General features: G+C 45.1%; 1 protein-coding gene across 1 annotated transcript in view; it reads left to right on the top strand.

Annotated features, from left to right (window-relative positions):
• The first annotated feature begins 924 nt into the window (after positions 1-924).
• The window catches only part of ep400 (E1A binding protein p400), a 36,255-nt gene continuing 20,822 nt past the window's right edge, over positions 925-16,357 (top strand). Inside the window, exons 1-22 of the mRNA XM_039015854.1 lie at positions 925-1,077; positions 1,863-3,209; positions 3,321-3,428; positions 3,564-3,645; positions 5,721-6,103; positions 6,203-6,502; positions 6,594-6,779; positions 6,889-7,029; positions 7,130-7,208; positions 7,304-7,353; positions 7,452-7,506; positions 7,627-7,716; positions 7,874-7,987; positions 8,146-8,336; positions 8,528-8,705; positions 8,822-8,958; positions 9,222-9,391; positions 9,599-9,773; positions 11,236-11,372; positions 13,740-13,926; positions 14,087-14,256; positions 14,438-14,613. Of these exons, the coding sequence (XP_038871782.1) occupies positions 1,896-3,209; positions 3,321-3,428; positions 3,564-3,645; positions 5,721-6,103; positions 6,203-6,502; positions 6,594-6,779; positions 6,889-7,029; positions 7,130-7,208; positions 7,304-7,353; positions 7,452-7,506; positions 7,627-7,716; positions 7,874-7,987; positions 8,146-8,336; positions 8,528-8,705; positions 8,822-8,958; positions 9,222-9,391; positions 9,599-9,773; positions 11,236-11,372; positions 13,740-13,926; positions 14,087-14,256; positions 14,438-14,613 (4,423 nt within the window). The 5' untranslated portion in view covers positions 925-1,077; positions 1,863-1,895. The remainder of the gene's footprint in view (positions 1,078-1,862; positions 3,210-3,320; positions 3,429-3,563; positions 3,646-5,720; positions 6,104-6,202; positions 6,503-6,593; positions 6,780-6,888; positions 7,030-7,129; positions 7,209-7,303; positions 7,354-7,451; positions 7,507-7,626; positions 7,717-7,873; positions 7,988-8,145; positions 8,337-8,527; positions 8,706-8,821; positions 8,959-9,221; positions 9,392-9,598; positions 9,774-11,235; positions 11,373-13,739; positions 13,927-14,086; positions 14,257-14,437; positions 14,614-16,357) is intronic.

Below are 16,357 nucleotides of genomic sequence, written 5' to 3'. Positions count from 1 at the left end.
CTCTCAACCCACAGACTAGCACCAAACATGTTTAGTACCACAAGGGAGAAGAAGAGGATTGTGGGTGGTTCTGTCTGACTCCACTCTGAGAGCATTGTGTGTTGTGGTTGTGTGTCATGCTACAGTATGTTCTGCCAGGCCAGTAGTATGCTACTGTTATCTACTGGATTTATCAGGCATCACTGGATAGAGTAATTATTATTGTATTTTTAGTACGCTTTTGTGTAATTCTGGGCTTTTTTTGTGGTTGGCTTTAATCTTTAGTTTTTATATTACTGCCTGTGGCTATACATTTGAATGTACCTATTTCTGAAAGACAATGGTATCAGCTTTCTGAAATAAAAATGAGGCACCTTTTAAATGTCTTTGTAAATATATTGAGTAATTCTTTTGACCTGTATGTTGTTCTTGTTCACCAAAACCAAGCTACCACAATCAGTTTCATATGATGTTTCTGTTGTACTCTACACTTGCCAGCTGCTCAGCAGAACATTTGCCCAAATCCAGATCTACAGTACAGAGGAGGCATGTTTTGATGTGAGGCATTGGTAGGTGGAGATGGAAGTTAAACCTACTACAATATTTTGAATGGTCCTAGTTCATGACTGTATGTACTGAGTTTGACACATCTTTATAGTGCAAAGAAATGTTTTGCAGTTGGTTTTAGGGGAAAAAAATATAAACAATTAATATAATAAAGTAGCATGAGAGAATCAATTGGCTATAGCTAGGTTATTTCAAGTTCCTTAGACTAAGCTATGTGTGGTTAAGGGCAATGCGCCCATAGAGGTACTAGAAATCATCTGTACTCTATTGTATGTTGAGGGGTTGGTTTACATTCTTGTCAATCAGCTCGACTCCAGGGTTGTTCACTTCCTTTGAAACGGAACTGCTTCCGGTTCTTCAATGAATAGATAGAAAAAAAATAAGGTGGCCACCGCCATGTTTCAGAATTAAATATGTCCAATGCATGAAATGTAATATTGCTGTATAGCAGTATTTACACTACATAATTATTGTCTTTGTTTTAAAGAATACGTTTTGATTGATGAGACTACCGCGGGAGTTGTATTTGCTGTAAGTAACAAGATCCGGTGATGTCTATTTACCCTGCGGCTAACATATTAGCTAGCACGCTACTATCGGAGGGAAGGAGCGGCATTTCGGCCTTACGCGTGCCGCGTAAGGACGTTTAGTTGACTTCTCCAAAAATATATTCTAAGCACCGTACATATTTCATCCATACATGGACAGCGTTGAGTTGCATTGGCTAATATCATACTAAACCCTAATGTTAGCTAGCGATATCATATCTGAGCTAGCTAGCTAGTAGGACAAGGCCGTGCAGAATTAGCATAATGTAGCTAGCTGGCTACAACTAATTTGAAAAGCTGTAGTTACAGCCGTAATGTTATGGTTTATTAATCAGTGCGGCTGGTTATGACGGTGGTGTTAGCTAGTTAATGACATAACACGAAATAAGCTAGACAGGTAGCTAGCTATTAATATTACCTAGTTAACGTTAGCTCAATAGGATTGCTACATTGCCTGTCAAATTCTGCCAACAACAATGGTTAGCTAACTAGCTCTATAGCTGTCACTCAAGATGCTCATCTGCGTCTCTCGCCTAACAGTGAATGTCTAGCTAGCTAGCGTGTGTGATGAAACTCATGACATTTGGCCAAGCCATTCACTAATGGCTTTCAAAATATATATATATTTTAACGTTTCAGTATCATGAAGTTATGTTCGAAATTGTGACAGATTGTCATTGTTACAAAGAATATGTTCATTTTTGACTAAGATGGAATATAAAATTTCACCAATATCGATTACATGATTTGAATGTCTATCCTCTACAGGTATTGTTTCCCATACAGTAACAGTGTTACGCAATGCACCATGGGAGTGGACCACAGAATGTGCAACGGCAACTTCAGAGATCCAAGTCCACCACTGGATCTGAAGCAGAAGATCACCAGAAGCAGCAGACCATGGCAGTTACTCAACAGCAGGCAACAGCCAACCATCCACAATCAACTGTGACCACGTTTGCATCTGCAGCCAGCCCTTCAGGCCCCCAGTCCCCCAACTACCAGATAATAATGAGCCGCAGCCCTGTCACAGGCCAGAACATGAACATCACCTTACAAAATGTCAGTCAAATGGTGACGGGCAACCAACAGATCACCCTCACCCCGCTCCCCCTCCAGAACCCAGGCTCTCCCGGCTTCCAGCACACGGCCCCGCAGTGGAGGTTTGAGCCTGCCCCGTCCTATATCCAGGTCACCTCACCTCTGCCACAATCCATGCAGCCACAAAGTCCCACTCAGCACAGCCCAGTCCCCCTCCAGCGACCAGGGGCACCTGTAACAGGACTGGGTTTGTGTGGACAGAGCCCAACACGCTTTGTTGATGCTGGCATGCTTGTGAGACAAATCAGTCTTGGCAGCCCACCTGGAAGTGGGCACTTTGTTTACCAAGAGGGGACAGGGCTGACGCAGCTAACTCCAACCACAGCTGGGCAGGTGCAGCTGGCCTCCCCAGGGGTGCCAGGCTCTGTGCGTGAACGCAGTCTGTCCCAGCCCCACTCACAGACGGGAGGCACCATCCACCACCTCGGACCTCAGAGTCCTGTGGCCAGTGGGACTGTTTTGCCCACACTGGGGAGCCCAGGCCACATAACCACCTCCAACCTCCCACCTCAAATCAGCAGTATCATCCAGGGGCAGCTGGCGCGTCCCATGATATTTGAGAAGACTTCACAGGGTATGGTAACTGGAGTGGGGACAGCTGCCACAGTGTCTTTCAGTATGCCCTCCACCATTCCTCCCTCCAGCCCTTCCCTCATTAACCCTCCCCAAGGCATCCCCAATACCCCTCTCACCCCTACCGGCATGTGCTTGGGGTCCATCAAGAAACAGATACCCAAAAAGCTGGAGGAGATTGCACCCTCAAACCCAGAAGTGGCCCAGCTGAGGAAGCAGTGTCTGGAGCACCACACTAAGAAGATGGAGGGTCTGAAGGAAGTCTTCAAAGACTACCTGATTGAGCTGTTCTTCCTGCAGCACCTCCAGGGGAACATGATGGACTATTTGGCTTTCAAGAAGAAGCCCTGTGTCCCGCTTTTCACTTACCTGAGACAGAATGACCTAGACCTTGAGGAGGAAGAGGAAGAGGAGGAGCAGTCTGAGGTCATCAATGATGAGGTACTGTTACAGAATTGATTGATTTATCATATCATACATTCAGAATGTCTCTACTTCTTATCCTGTATATAGGCTATATGAATTTAGTTCAAATCTCTGTGCCACTACCAGGTCAAGGTTGTAACTGGAAAGGATGGACAGGCCGGAACACCAGTTGCCATAGCTACACAGCTTCCACCCAATGTTTCAGCAGCATTCTCTTCCCAGCAGCAGTTCCAGGTAGAGAAGGGTGATGGGGCACCAAATGACTGCAACCCCTACACAGAGAGGATGGAACTGATTTATCTTTGTCTCTCTTAAATGTTTCCTTTTAGATTGCCAAGCTTTTACTAACCCTTGGAAATGTCTCCTCAGGTGCACCAGGGAGCAGCTGGCAGCATGACAAACTCAGGGGACATGGATGCCTTTAAGAGGCAACAGGCAATGGCACAAGCAGGTAAGGCAAGGACAGCACACTCCTGTGGCTCTTTTGTTGCTTTGTTTACTCTCCCTTTTCTTTCTTTTTGTTATTTCGTTCTTTTCTTCCCTTAAATTGCTTCTGCTTTTAGATATTTGCCATCTTCTACTAGCGCTGTGTGTAGAAGTCTTAACCCAAGGAAGGAGAGGTGGTCTGTATGGTGTACAGAAGGTCATTGCTGTTTGCCGAGTGTCTTTTTTCCGTTATGAGGGTATTGTGTGTTTTAAATCCCAGATCAGGCTAAGAGGTCCCGGATTGAAGTTGGTCGCCATGGAATGATTTTCCAGCATCCTGGTTCTTTAGGATCACCTGGCGTTCCACTCCAGCAGCTTATGCCGACAGCGCAAGGTAGGAGTGCTACTACCAGGCCGTTCTGTGTTCTGTTCAATGCTGCTGGACGTGTCCTTAATCCAAAGAAACAAACTGAATTCCAACTACGTCCCATCGTCTCCAACGAAAACCTGCAAGCAGCATCAACAAAGCGATCTTCATCCATCCGCTGGACAGACACCCCAGCAGACCTCAGGAAGTTCAGTCTTAGCTCTCCCAGCATGCTCTTTTTCTCTAGACCATGGGCTAAAATGGGGAAGAAGATAAAAAATAAAAAAAGTCTGAAGAAAAGGAGTAGCCTCTCACTGGGAAGATGCCATGTCCTATGATTTGACTTTTATGTTTTATTGATCATCCGTCTCCATCCGTTTCTTCTTTTCTGAAGTTTTGTTCTTCTCGATCGTCTGTTTGGGCGGACTTTCCTGTGCCGTTGGAGCTTTGGCTATTTCGCAAGCGGATCACGGAAAGTGAGAAAGGAGGAACCCTGGAAAAAATTCATCTCTTTTCAGTGGGGCATGTTTGCTCATTTTAATGATTGCTTTTTCGTTCCTCCTTTTTTATACTCGTCATCATTCTCATCCATCCGTATCCCGCACCCCTGTCCCCCTCCGTTGTCTGTCCTTGCATTGTCAACATGGATTCACAATGCATCTCAATCCTATGTTCAGTCATCAAGCGCATCTGTTGTTTACTTGTTCCATCATGCTCATCCTTTTGGTTTCCCCCATCTGTTTCCATGGCATATCATTCTGACTTGGCCTCTTTCCCTCAGTCGTAGTAGGAAGAAGGGGAGCCGGGTAGATGAGGTTTGGTGCAGTCATGATATGTCACAGGTTGGCGTGGTGTGGGTGTGTCTGTCAGGTCCAGGTGTTGATGTGGTCTAGGTGATGATGTGAGTGATGGTCAGGGAGGGGTAAGACAAGTGCTGCTTAGTCAGGGTCCACAGCTATGCTCAGCCCAGGCCTGCTGTCTGCAAGATCCCATGTGTGTCCTGCTCACTTCTCTGCTTTGCTATGTTCTGTGTTCCACAAAAGAACTACATTGCTTCATGCATGTTAAACATCAGGTGTTTTTGTGATTGCGCGTTTATTTATTTTTCTTCTGTATTTTCTATTTCATTTGATTTGGAAACCTTTCTTCTCAGTCCCTCTGCTGAAGGTGTTTATGCATGATTAGTTTAGCTGTTTTAATCACATTCTCTTAACATTTTACAGAGAATGTTTTTATTTTTGCATTAACAAACTTAGTATTTTATTTGAAGAACATGTAGATGATCACATTGATTTGTTTCTTCTGTAATCATTGTGCTGTATAATTTTAGTTTTCACTCTTCCTCAACAGTAAGAACTACACTACTGTTGACTCATAACGTACATCCAATTCATACGTTCTGGGTAGCTGTTACAATAGATGGAGCTGTAAACACTTTCCTTTTAGAATCTGATGATCACGTTCAGTCAGTACTGAAAAATAATGGCTTACGTATGAGGTACAAGTGTCCCTCTGGCCTGACTACTGCTCAGTCCCTCTATACGCACCGTGTATAGTTTTTTATCTTTTAACAGGCCTTCAAGCAATCCTGCTTCATTCAGAGCAGGATTGGTATGACATGACAACACTTGGATCGAGGAACCACAGGGCAACACTAACTCACAGCCACATGTTGTTATCCTTTCTCCACTCCATCCCTTTGTGTTCCCTATGACTTGGTTACTGTGCTCCAGGCGGGATGCCCCCCAACCCGCAGACAGTCCAGATCCCTGGGCAGAAGCAGAACCAGCCACAGTATGACCCGTCCAAAGGGCCTCCGGTGCAGAACGCTGCCAGCCTGCACACTCCTCCCCCCCAGCTGCCAGGCCGCCTGCCCCAGGGCGCCCTCCCCATGGCAGTCCTGCCCATGGCTCTCTCTCAGCAGACCCTACTTGTGGAGAGCTCAGCCCAGGCCGCCAATCAGCTCCAGGTGAAGGTGCAGGGGGCTGGCTCCATCATGGCTCCAGTCAACCCCCACACACAGCTCCAGGCCCAGCTCCAGCAGCAGATGCAGTCTGGTCTTCACCTCCAAATGCAGCCTCAGCAGCCCCAGCTCATGCTGCAGCCAGCACAGGCCGTGAGTCTAGAGGATAGCTTCCAAACATTGCATGTTTTTGGTTGTTTTCATAGGTTTGTAGATCAACTTTTTGTCTTCTCTCTCTCCTCCCTTGATCAGACTGTGGCCCTCACCCGTCCTGGAGCAGACTCCAACCAACCTGGCCAAAGAATAATGACCAACTCCCTGTCCAACCCCTCAATGTCTCCTGCCCCCCTCAACGCCCCCAACTCACTCCCCTCCCCCCACACAATTGGCCCCCTCCGCCCCTCTGGGTCCAACATCAACCCTGCCACACAGTCCAAACTGGCTGGCCCCAACGGCACCTCCACAGTCAAAATGGGAGGCTTTGGTCAGGGCTCGGGTATGCAGTCATCAGAAGGGAGTTCACATGACAAACAAGCTGAACAGGCCAAACTGGTGAGAGGTTTCTCAAAAGTAACCCATCACTCTGCAAGTGCTTTTGTTTTCCGGCTGCTCATAAAGTGACCTCTCTCTGATTCCCCCCCAGGAGAGCCAGGTGCACCAGCGTATTTCTGAGCTGAGGAAAGAGGGCCAGTGGTCAGCCAGCAGGCTGCCCAAGCTCATGGAGTCCTCTCGGCCCAAATCCCACTGGGACTACCTACTGGAGGAGATGCAGTGGATGGCAGCTGACTTTGCCCAGGAGAGGAGGTGGAAGATGGCTGCTGCCAAGAAGGTATGCTGGCTGAGTTCTCTTATTGTACTTTTACTGAAGTAATGTCTGTGATTCTTATGTACTTGTACATTGTTTCAGTACTACTTCATCATAATTGCATATTCCCCAGCTGGTTCGCACCTGTTCCCGTTACCATGACGAGCAGAAGAAGATGGAAGAGGGATCCAAGAAAGAGGAAGAACTGCGTCTCCGTCACATTGCTAGCACCATCGCCAGAGAGGTGGAGTTCTTCTGGTCCAACATTGAGCAGGTACATTTCTCTTAATGTGGAAACTTTTCCATTGTTGTCCTTAGACCTGAAGTGTCATCAACTCTGTCCCTCTTCATCTGTTCCATTTGGTTTCTCTCAGGTTGTGGAAATTAAACTGCGTTTCCAGATTTATGAGAAAAGACTGAAAACGCTCAGCCTGCAGAGAGCAACGAGTAAAGGTGAGACTTTATTCAAGAGCTTTTTGAAATTGATGTAAAACAATCAAAATTTCATAATGTCGTTTTGAATATATTGGTTATTCTTTGCGTCGCAGGACAAGATGTTAAACCTGCTCTGTCAAATGCAGTGAAAGCTGAAAAAGAGGTAGGTGGCTGTACAGACTCACTCTGGTTGTCAAGAATGTCCAGACACATAGTCAGGTTTTTGCAGGGACATGTATTCAAAATTCAGCTCATTCACAGGAGCCCAATATGTCAACAAGGAAGCGAAAGTCCAGCACTTCATTGGCAGAAGAAGGTATGTGTGCAAAACTATGTGTCCAGAGATTTTTACTGGTTTATCATTTGAGGTGTACTGTTGCATTGAACAGTTGTTTACAATGTTGTATCTTGTCTATGGCTTTGTTCTCTCTCTCAGTTCAGGATGAGGAGAGCACCATAGAGGAGCAGGAAGCCATGGAGGTGACAGCTGATCAGAAGGCAGAGTTGGGAGATCTGGCTAAAGATGGTCAGAACGATGCACTGTTTTCTCTTACTATATAGCTAGTGATCGATTTCTCCCGATTTCCTTAGTTTTTTTTTATTACTCATGAAGTCATGTAGGGTTTAAAAGCGCCTCTTAGTCTTTTGTCTATTGAGCCTTTTGTGTCTTGTATCGTTCTCAGCTGAGATGCCGCTGGATGCTTTGATGAAACAGTATGCTGGTGCCTACGCTGACAACTTTGACTGGCCCCAGCCTTCCCCACAGAGTGATGAGGATGGCAGGGATGAGACTGAAGGTGCACCTAAACTCTACATATATACTTCATCTCTGTGTACAAGTCTAGCTATGTGCCTCATGCTCATTGCTATGCCAAGATTATTAGTTTCAAATCAAAATGATTTGTAGACTGGTGGTGTTCCCTCAGTGGTGCTGATGTAGTCATTGTTCCCTCAGAGATGGCGTCCTCTCTGGACACCCCCCACGAGGCTGTAGTGATAGACTCCCTGCTTAGTGTGGACCAGTATCGAGGTTCTGAGAAGACCAGCCCCCCTGGTGCTGACGGGAAGCCCAAGAAGGACATAGCAGAGGTGGCAGCCGCCACAGAACTCATCCTACCCAAGGGCAGTGCCAGGACCACCACTTCTGTGAGTCATCACATCTCTCACTGAACCAGTCGTTCACTGTTGGGTGTCATTTAACCAGTTTTTCAATGAGAGGAGTTTGGAAAGATAAATGGGGGAGAAATGTAATATATTAAATATGTATTTAAGAGGACAGTTAGTGGGTTAACATGTACAAACAGGGAATCATTATGACACTTTGCTATGCATCTTAGGGCCGCAGCCAGGCTCCTTTCCTGCTGCACGGATCACTGCGTGAGTACCAGCAGATCGGAGTGGACTGGCTAGCCAGTCTCCACAAGAAACACCTCAACGGCATCTTAGCAGACGAGACCGGGCTGGGCAAGACTGTGCAGACTGTGGCCTACCTGGCACATCTGGCCTGTCAAGAGGGTAACCTACTGTTGAAGACTATACTCAATGCTTATCTTTTGTTTATTTATGTAAACATGTAGGTATTTTTATGCATGTGAACATTCATATAGACTTAATTTATTTGTATTTTTCAGGCATCTGGGGCCCCCATCTGGTTGTGGTGAGGACGTGTAAGATCCTGAGCTGGGAGATGGAGTTTAAACGCTGGTGTCCCGGCCTCAAGATCCTCCTCTACCTTGGCAACAGACAGGAACGCAGAGCAAAGAGAATGGTAACTAGTAATGATCTGTTTCAACAGGACCTTTTTCAATAGACAGCCCCATGATATTGAGTCCGTTCAAGCAGAGAGACTTTGAGCAGGACAGCAGCACCAAATGTGACAATAAATAATGCACACTTCTCATGAATAGAATGCCATAAAGATTGAAATGTTCTTCTCAACCACTTTTTGGCTTCTGCTGTTATTTAAATTGCCCTGGTTTACCAGTTTGTGTTTCTGTCTGTCCATAACTTGTGTTGTTGGTATGTCTCCAGTGGTGGGCGGAGACCAACAGCTTCCATGTGTGTGTGACGTCCTACAAGCTGCTGCTGAAGGACCAGAGCCATTTCCTGAGGAGGAGGTGGAAACACCTGGTCCTGGATGAGGTGCAGCTCATTAAGAACATGTCAGAGAAACACTGGGAAACCATCTTTGCGCTCAAGAGGTAACAACTCTTATTGTAGGGTGGCACCATGGTTACACTCCCACACAGACTTGTCTGCTGAAGGCTTTTTGGTCTCAGCTTAGCATGAAATGAATGTTTGTTTAGACAGTTTAGAAGGCTAAACTCTTAAATGTGGTTTGACCTTTTAAATTGTTAAGAGCAAGAGAAACAAAATCAAATGATGTGTTGGTGTGGTTTGTATTCCAGTCAGCAGAGGATCCTCCTGATCAACACTCCACTCCAGAACACACTGAAGGAGCTGTGGACCATGATCCACTTCCTCCTGCCAGGAATCACCAGACCCTACACAGACTTCCCTGTCAAGCCAGGCACAGACCAGAACCAGGACTACTGCCACAAACTGGTCATCCGCCTACACAGGGTAAGTGTAGGGTTACAACCAAACCCCTCTTCTTCCTAATGCTTGTGTGTTGAGAGTTTGTCAGTCAGTAGTGATTGATATCCATCAATGTGATGACGCTTTCAGTTGTGGTGTGAAGTGATTGTGTATCTGAAGGTTCTTTCATTCCTAATAAGTGTTTCTGGTCATTAAAGAAGATATCTTTGCTTAACCCTTTACCCTCGTGGAGATTGTCCTATATGCATAGGGCTAAATTGAAATGTTTCTTCTAGAAGAAATATGAAAAGTATCTGCATAAGCATGGTAGCAATTGAAAGGGAACAGTTTGGTGATTATGGGGAAATTATTAGATCAAAGGTGAGTGCACAGCAGTTCACCTGACACAAGACTAAATCCAAACATAAAATCAACAGTGTCATGTAAATTTTACATTTACTGTACTTTTTACCGCATTTGTTGATAACAATCTGAAAATACTCTGGATACATTCAGTTACATAAGACTATTCCTGGAAAATGTGGGGTAGGTGTGACATATGACCAACAAATTACAAGGGTTTGAGTGAGAGGACTAACTGGTGTCTCCAAGTAGCCACACACCTTTCCAAAATGTGTACAGTTCCTAAGCAGTTTCACTTTCCATTTTAGGACTGGAAGAGTCTTCAACTATAAGAACTAGAGCAGGCACACTTTTTGGAACCTGCGTCCCTGCCCTCACACAATTAGTTGTTTACGCAATCCAAAAACGGTCCATTATAATTCACAATCTGGCTTAGGTGGGCATAATTTCAGACTGTTATATTGCCAACATGACTAGCTAAGTTATAAAATACGATATAACAGTATTGGGCTTTCACAGTGCAATTCATGGAGACAGATCATTTTGGTGAGCATAGAAAGGAGTCATGAAGTGTTCAGGTGCGTGTGCTGCAGCAGATTTTCTTCACAATAGACAAACTGGCTTATTCTGTTCAGAACAACCAAACATAGTGTTCATAAACATTGGCGTACTGTATGTGACATGAGTTTTATGATATGGATATGTGAAGTGCACATTTGGACTCACAAGTGTTTTGCTGGCTTGTATGACATCAAAGCGGTATTTATTAGAATCCTCAACGTCTCATCTTTCAAAATACATAGTCCTCTTAATTTACAGCATTTCCCTCACCCAGAAAAACAAAAAGTCTGCAAAAGTTGCCCAATTAGCGGGAGGGATCGGGCGGGCGATCGACCAGGCGACAGAGATGCTTAAGTTCAGAACAGCTATCAGTCAAAACCCATACAGTGCTGCAAAGCGCAGAGCCAGAGCTCTGGTGTCATACATATGTGTGTATATATATATATATATCATGTTACTTGTACAGTCACTGCTTTCCAATTTTAAGCGTTTATCAGTGCCACTGGTCATCAATAGGATTCCCATTTACCAGAGCTGTTCACACCTAGATACCATTCAATCTGACATTCTTTCTCCTCTGCAGATGATCCAACCCTTCATCCTGAGGCGCTGTAAGAGGGATGTGGAGAAGCAGCTTCCTAAGAAGTATGAACACATCCTCAAGTGTCGCCTTTCTAGCAGACAGAAGAGCATGTATGAAGATATCCTCACTCAGCCAGGGTGAGTCGGCCCTCCAGACACCACATAACCTCTGCCTAATGTATGGTAATTAGTATAGTATTTAGTTCTATACTTGGACAAGTATCAATCAAAAAAAAAACGTATATACATACAGTTCAAGTAGGAAGTTTGCTTACACTTAGGTTGGAGTCATTAACTTGTTTTTCAACCACTCCACAAATTTCTTGTTAACAATCTATAGTTTTGGCAGGTCGGTTAGGACATCTACTTTGTGCATGACACAAGTCATTTTTCCAACAATTGTTTACAGGCAGATTATTTCACTTATAATTCACTATCACAATTTAAGTGGGTCAGACGTTTACATACACTAAGTTGACAGTGCTTTTAAACAGCTTGGAAAATTCCAGAATATGATGTCATATGATGTCTGATAGGCTAATTGACATAATCTTAGTCAATTGGAGGTGTACCTGTGGATGTATTTCAAGGCCTACCTTCAAACTCAGTGCCTCTATGCTTGACATCATGGGAACATCAAAAGAAATCAGCCAAGACCTCAGAAAAAAAAATTGTAGACCTTCACAAGTCTGGTCCATCCTTGGGAGCAATTTCCAAATGCCTGAAGGTAACACGTTCATCTGTACAAACAATAGTACGCAAGTATAAACACCATGGGACCACGCAGCCGTCATACCACTCAGGAAGGAAACGCGTTCTGTCTCCTAGAGATGAATGTAATTTGGTGCGAAAAGTGCAAATCAATCCCAGAACAACAGCAAAGGACCTTGTGGAGATGCTGGAGGAAACAGATGCAAAAGTATCTATATCCACGGTTAAACCAGTCCTAAATCGACACAACCTGAAAGGCCGCTCAGCAAGGAAGAAGCCACTGCTCCAAAACCGCCATAAAAAAGCCAGACTACGGTTTGCAACTGCACTGTACTTTTTGGAGAAATGTCCTCTGGTCTGATGAAACAAAAATAGAACTGTTGGCCATAATGACCATCGTTATGTTTGGAGGAAAAAGGGGCAGGCTTGCAAGCCGAAGAACACCATCCCAACCGTGAAGCACGGGAGTGGCAGCATCATGTTGTGGGGGTCCTTTGCTGCAGGAGGGACTGGTGCACTTCACAAAATAGACGGCATCATGAGGGAGGAAAATTATGTGGATATATTGAAGCAACATCTCAGGAAGTTCCTGACATCAGTCAGGAAGTGAAAGCTTGGTTGCAAATGGGTCTTCCAAAATGGACAATGACCCCAAGCATACTTCCAAAGTTGTGGAAAAATGGCTTAAGGACAACAAAGTCAAGGTATTGGAGTGGCCATCACAAAGCCCTGACCTCAATCCTATAGAACATTTGTGGGCAGAACTGAAAAAGTGTGTGCGAGCAAGGAGGCCTACAAACCTGACTCAGTTACACCAGCTCTGTCAGGAGGAATGGGCCAAAATCCACCCAGCTTATTGTGGGAAGCTGGAGGCGAAGGTAGCGGTCCTGCTGCTGGGTTGTTGCCCTCCTACGGCCTCCTCCACGTCTCCTGATGTACTGGCCTGTCTCCTGGTAGCGCCTCCATGCTCTGGACACTACGCTGACAGACAAAGCAAACCTTCTTGCCACAGCTCGCATTGATGTGCCATCCTGGATGAGCTGCACTACCTGAGCCACTTGTGTGGGTTGTAGACTCCGTCTCATGCTACCACTAGAGTGAAAGCACCGCCAGCATTCAAAAGTGACCAAAACATCAGCCAGGAAGCATAGGAACTGAGAAGTGGTCTGTGGTCACCACCTGCAGAACCACTCCTTTATTGGGGGTGTCTTGCTAATTGCCTAATTTCCACCTGTTGTCTATTCCATTTGCACAACAGCATGTGAAATTTATTGTCAATCAGTGTTGCTTCCTGGACAGTTTGATTTCACAGAAGTGTGATTGACTTGGAGTTACATTGTGTTGTTTAAGTGTTCCCTTTATTTTTTTGAGCAGTGTATATACATATTATAAAAGTATTTTTTTGCTACTGTAGTTGAGCTAGTCAGCTGTACCTGCGTCAAACTGGTATTTTTCGTCTTATAGCTCGTTCTCCTTTTTAAATAGTGAGCCAGCAAGTTTTCAACACTGTTATTTCCCTGACTGATCAGAACTTGTGTTCTCATGCTCTCTTGTCCCTGTGCAGCAGACCTATAGTGAGCAAGTTTTTTGGAACATCAAATTGCAGTAAAATCGCAGTATCGAATCGCAATACATATAGAATCGGTATCGGCACCTAAGTATTGTGATATTGTTTCGTGAGACACCTGGCAATTCCCAGCCCTATTATTTTGTTATCAGAGCACTGTTGCTCAATGTTAAATTCACTTACCCTCTTTCTGAATGTCTTGTGCTCTGTCTTCTGTCTGCCCTTAGAGCCCAGGAGGCATTGAAGACTGGTCATTTTGTGAGTGTGCTGCAGGTGCTGATGCAGCTGCAGAGGATCTGTAACCACCCAGACCTGGTAAACATCAGGGAGACCAGCAGCTCCTACGTGTGTTCCTCTCTGCAGTACAACACCCCTTCCCTGGTGCTGGGAGCCCTGCAGGAGGACCAACGCACGGTACGACTAGGAGGGTACCAGTACCACACACAGCTAAAACACCTGGAGGTTTAATCCAGTTTATTCTATTTCATTAGTAATGGTCACCTGAGTGACGTGGAATAAAATTGATTAGATTAGTTTATCAAAACACACTTGTGTTCCCTTTGTCTTTTTCTAGAGCCTGGACCTGTCACTGTTCGACCTGATCAGTAATGAGAACAGACTGACGCGCTACGAGACGGAGGAGGTTCTACCCAAACTCAAAGTCACCCGTCAGCTGATTGAGGAGATCCACAGTGCCCCGGACCCACCGGCCAGACCAAAGCCCTGCAAGATCAAACCCATGAGGTCTGTGCTCTACCCTTCACATCCCATGGAAACCTTAAAACACATGACATGGATGATTCCATTCTGTTACTCACAAAAATGGGAAATCACATTTACTAATTCTATTCTATCGTGTTGCATCAGTAGCGCTAGGCTGTGCTGCATGACCTTTGATCTTTATTGAGTCTGATTTGATTGACAGGTTGTTCCAGCCAGTGCAGTATGGCACTAAGCCAGAGGGCCGTCTGGTGCCCATGACCAATACTGTGGGTCAGCAGCGTCCTCCAGCCACCACTATCACCCCGCACACCACCACCGCCACTACTACTTCTACTGCCCCTCAGCCAGCCAGGGCCACCACCACTACCACCACACAGGGTAAGACCTCCCTATAGACCCCTTGACAATGCTACACTTTGGTATGCACTGGGGTTTACACGTGTTCCATGCTGTTTTTAAGTTGAATAACTTAATGAAGGAAATCAAACAATTACAGTTCATTATTTACAGTATTTGTGTAGTGTGTTTCACACGGATAATCTCATGATGTTACCATGTAATGTTTTGTAAAGCATGAGTGTGATATGAGTTGGTCATGACACTAAAAACTGCTTTTCAGAGAAGTTAATTAAACTAATTATGCATAGCCTGCGTGTGTCAATACCGCCATTTCATTTTCAAATTGTGTGGTTTATGCATGTGTAACTAAAAGATGGTCATCAGCATCATTTCAGAGCAAAATCCAAAGCAACATTTTACTACAAATTTATCCTAAAATGGAGAAGTCCAAGGTGAAGATTTTATTTTATTGACATCCTCTTTTGACTCTAAATCAATCAATACGAGACGGGTATAAACCAAAACTTACTGCTGGACCACCACCCTCGAGTTGTGCTGTTGAATTAACTGACACGTTAGCCCATCCCAAACCCCCTTGTACTTCACAGTGGCCAGGACGGCTATTCAGAAAGCTCAGACTACCTCTCCTACCACCGGCACCACTGGGTCTGCTGTAGCATCCTCTGGGAGCTCCGCCCCTGGCCAGCATGTGGTGGGGGCTGCCCCCCCTGTGGCCCAGGGCCAGGCTCTGTGTGGCGCAGCCCAGCCCACTCTGCCTGGTATTGCCCAGGTCCCCAGGCCGGCCCTAGGCCCCACCCATGCCATCCAGCCCAGCCTGTTTCCCCAGAGACTGGTTCTAACGTCTCAGGCCCAGGCACGGTTGCCTAGTAAGTGGCCTCCTCCCCTTCCCTCACCTCCCTTCAATGTCTCCCTCCACTTTTGGCACAACGGAAAGGGCTGCTCTGACAACAGGCCTCTCTCTCTCTCTGGGACACTGCTGCTTGGTGTTAGTGTCTTTGCTTTTAAAGAAACAACACTTGTTTGGTCTAAATACAGAGTTAGAAAAAAATGTGAACTATCTGTAAAATCTATATAATTATAGTATTAGAAAATTATTATGTTAACAGTGTTGTTTAATATAACAAAAACCGTTTTACCTTTTGATATATTTTGAGGTAAAAAAACATCTTCAGGTTTACAGCTATGGCATTTCCATTGTCCTATTTTACTGCAGAGAATCACTGAGTGAAGAAAATAGCACTTTATAAATGAGAACTAGAGCCATGTCAGCAGCATCCCCAAACAGCCTCAATCTTCCTCAGTCTGAAACCTGCATGTCCACAACCCAACGTCTGCTGCCATGACAGACCACACAAGACTGGTTTAACCATTTAAAACTATATTTTCCTCCACCTAAATATCGGTTCTCCCGTTTTACTAATCTTTTGCTTCTTGCCAGCCCAGCTGCAGGAAGAGATCCCAAAGCTTTGTTTCCTCTTGTTAGATTTTTTTGTGTTATGGTTTCTTTTGACCCTGAGGGTTTGTGTACTGCTAAGCATGTTGAAATGGTCCCACACACCGCTGACCTCAGGCCACTCCCTACCCCCAGTGTGAAAACACAGAAACCTTTTCAATAGCAACTCAACACACAACACACACATTATAGCGCATAAAACTATTCTAGATAGAATGCTATTTGTTGGCAATAATTGAGGATAAAGGTGCGTTATCTGTTTGCATGCCTGTAATAGGTGTGTTGTAGTAGTTGAAAAGGCAGTTAAGT

The sequence above is a fragment of the Salvelinus namaycush genome, chromosome 1, assembly GCF_016432855.1.
Source record: "Salvelinus namaycush isolate Seneca chromosome 1, SaNama_1.0, whole genome shotgun sequence".
Taxonomy (NCBI): Eukaryota; Metazoa; Chordata; class Actinopteri; order Salmoniformes; family Salmonidae; genus Salvelinus; species Salvelinus namaycush.
Note: the sequence above shows the minus strand (reverse complement) of the source record. Positions and strands in the feature narration are given on the sequence as shown.